General features: G+C 47.1%; 1 protein-coding gene across 1 annotated transcript in view; it reads right to left on the bottom strand.

Moving 5' to 3' along the window:
• Positions 1–266: 266 nt before the first annotated feature.
• Positions 267–1311, bottom strand: part of hs6st1a (heparan sulfate 6-O-sulfotransferase 1a) — a 57385-nt gene continuing 56340 nt past the window's right edge. The window contains exon 4 of the mRNA XM_032500400.1: positions 267–1237. Coding sequence (XP_032356291.1) covers positions 920–1237 — 318 coding nt within the window. The 3' untranslated portion in view covers positions 267–919. The remainder of the gene's footprint in view (positions 1238–1311) is intronic.

Here is a 1311-nt window from a genome sequence, read left to right as displayed (position 1 = left end):
CCCCCCCTACACGCAAAATGCAAGGCTTCAGTAATGGCTATGGTCCATTGTACATCAATCCGATCCATTAGCTTTGACTTATAAAACCAATAAAAATAAAGAAATAAAGGAATCACTTTTCTTTAGGCAGCAACATTGGTCTCAGTGTTATTACAATTCTGCTTTAAAAAAACATAAACAAAAAGGAAAATATAAAATGAATCATCCTAAAATGAGAATGAAATGTCATTAATTCATGACCAAAGCGGGTTCATGGGTGAAATGGCTGATTTTTTTTTTTTTTTCTTAGCAGAAAGCTTTATTACACAACTCAGTCCAACTTTTCTTCACTTCTTTAGAGTTCCGTCTCTCATGTACTCCCACCGTTTTCTTTGTTCAGCTCAGCCATTAGCACACTTTTATAGCTTTCCCAGTTCTTTTAAAAATGGAGCATCCAGGAAGTAGACTGCTCCTTTAGCAAGAGTTAGCTGGAATTCACAGACTTAATTTTATGTTCTCATGCTCCATATGAGGCCACAGAGAACAAGAGGGACAGAGTAGGAGGAGGAGGAGGAGGAGGAGGAAGAGGAGGAGGGGAGGCGGGAGAGATGGATGATACTTGGTTGTCAGCAAGTCTTAAAAATATCTCTCCTCTGTTCAGTCAGTAATGATGATAGGAGAGAGAGAATCTTAGAGGGGGGAGAGGGCAAGCAGGTGCTAATAACAACTGGGCAAACCTCAATAATGTGAGCTGATGCAATCGACCAAGCCCAGGTCTCCATAACAACCACTGCGACTCTCATTCACGGCCCCCTCTCCAGTAAAGTCTGTTAGTCAGTAATTTGGGTCTTGATGCAGGCGCCAATCTGTGTGTTTGTGTGCGTGTGTGTGTTTGTGTACTTTTCACATCACATCTGCATGTCTGTGTATCATTCTGCTGCTACCAGCGGTTGATGATCTGGTTCATGTAGTCCTCAGTTGGAAGCCTACTGCCCGCCTCCTCCGTTCTGCCTCCCTCCTCACCCTCCTCCCTCTCCCCTTCTCCGTCCTCCAGTGTCGACACCGAGCTCTGCCGGCCATGGGAGGGCCACAGGTTGACGCCCAGGCCCAGGCCCTGGTGGCTCTGCTGCAAGTGGTTCTTGATGCGCTGCTGCCGCCTCTCCTGCTGCCTGGTGTACTGGTAGCGCTGCTGGAACAGATCCCTGGCGTAGTCGTACAGCTCCATGTCCAGCTCATTCAGCTCCTCTATCCGCTGGACCTAACGAGCAGGAAGAAGGCCACAGGATTAACCCAGCGCATAGGCAGAGAAGAACGGAGAAGACGTAAAGGAGG

Source organism: Etheostoma spectabile, chromosome 20 (assembly GCF_008692095.1).
Source record: "Etheostoma spectabile isolate EspeVRDwgs_2016 chromosome 20, UIUC_Espe_1.0, whole genome shotgun sequence".
Lineage (NCBI taxonomy): Eukaryota > Metazoa > Chordata > Actinopteri > Perciformes > Percidae > Etheostoma > Etheostoma spectabile.
This window is presented reverse-complemented; position numbering and strand designations above follow the sequence as displayed.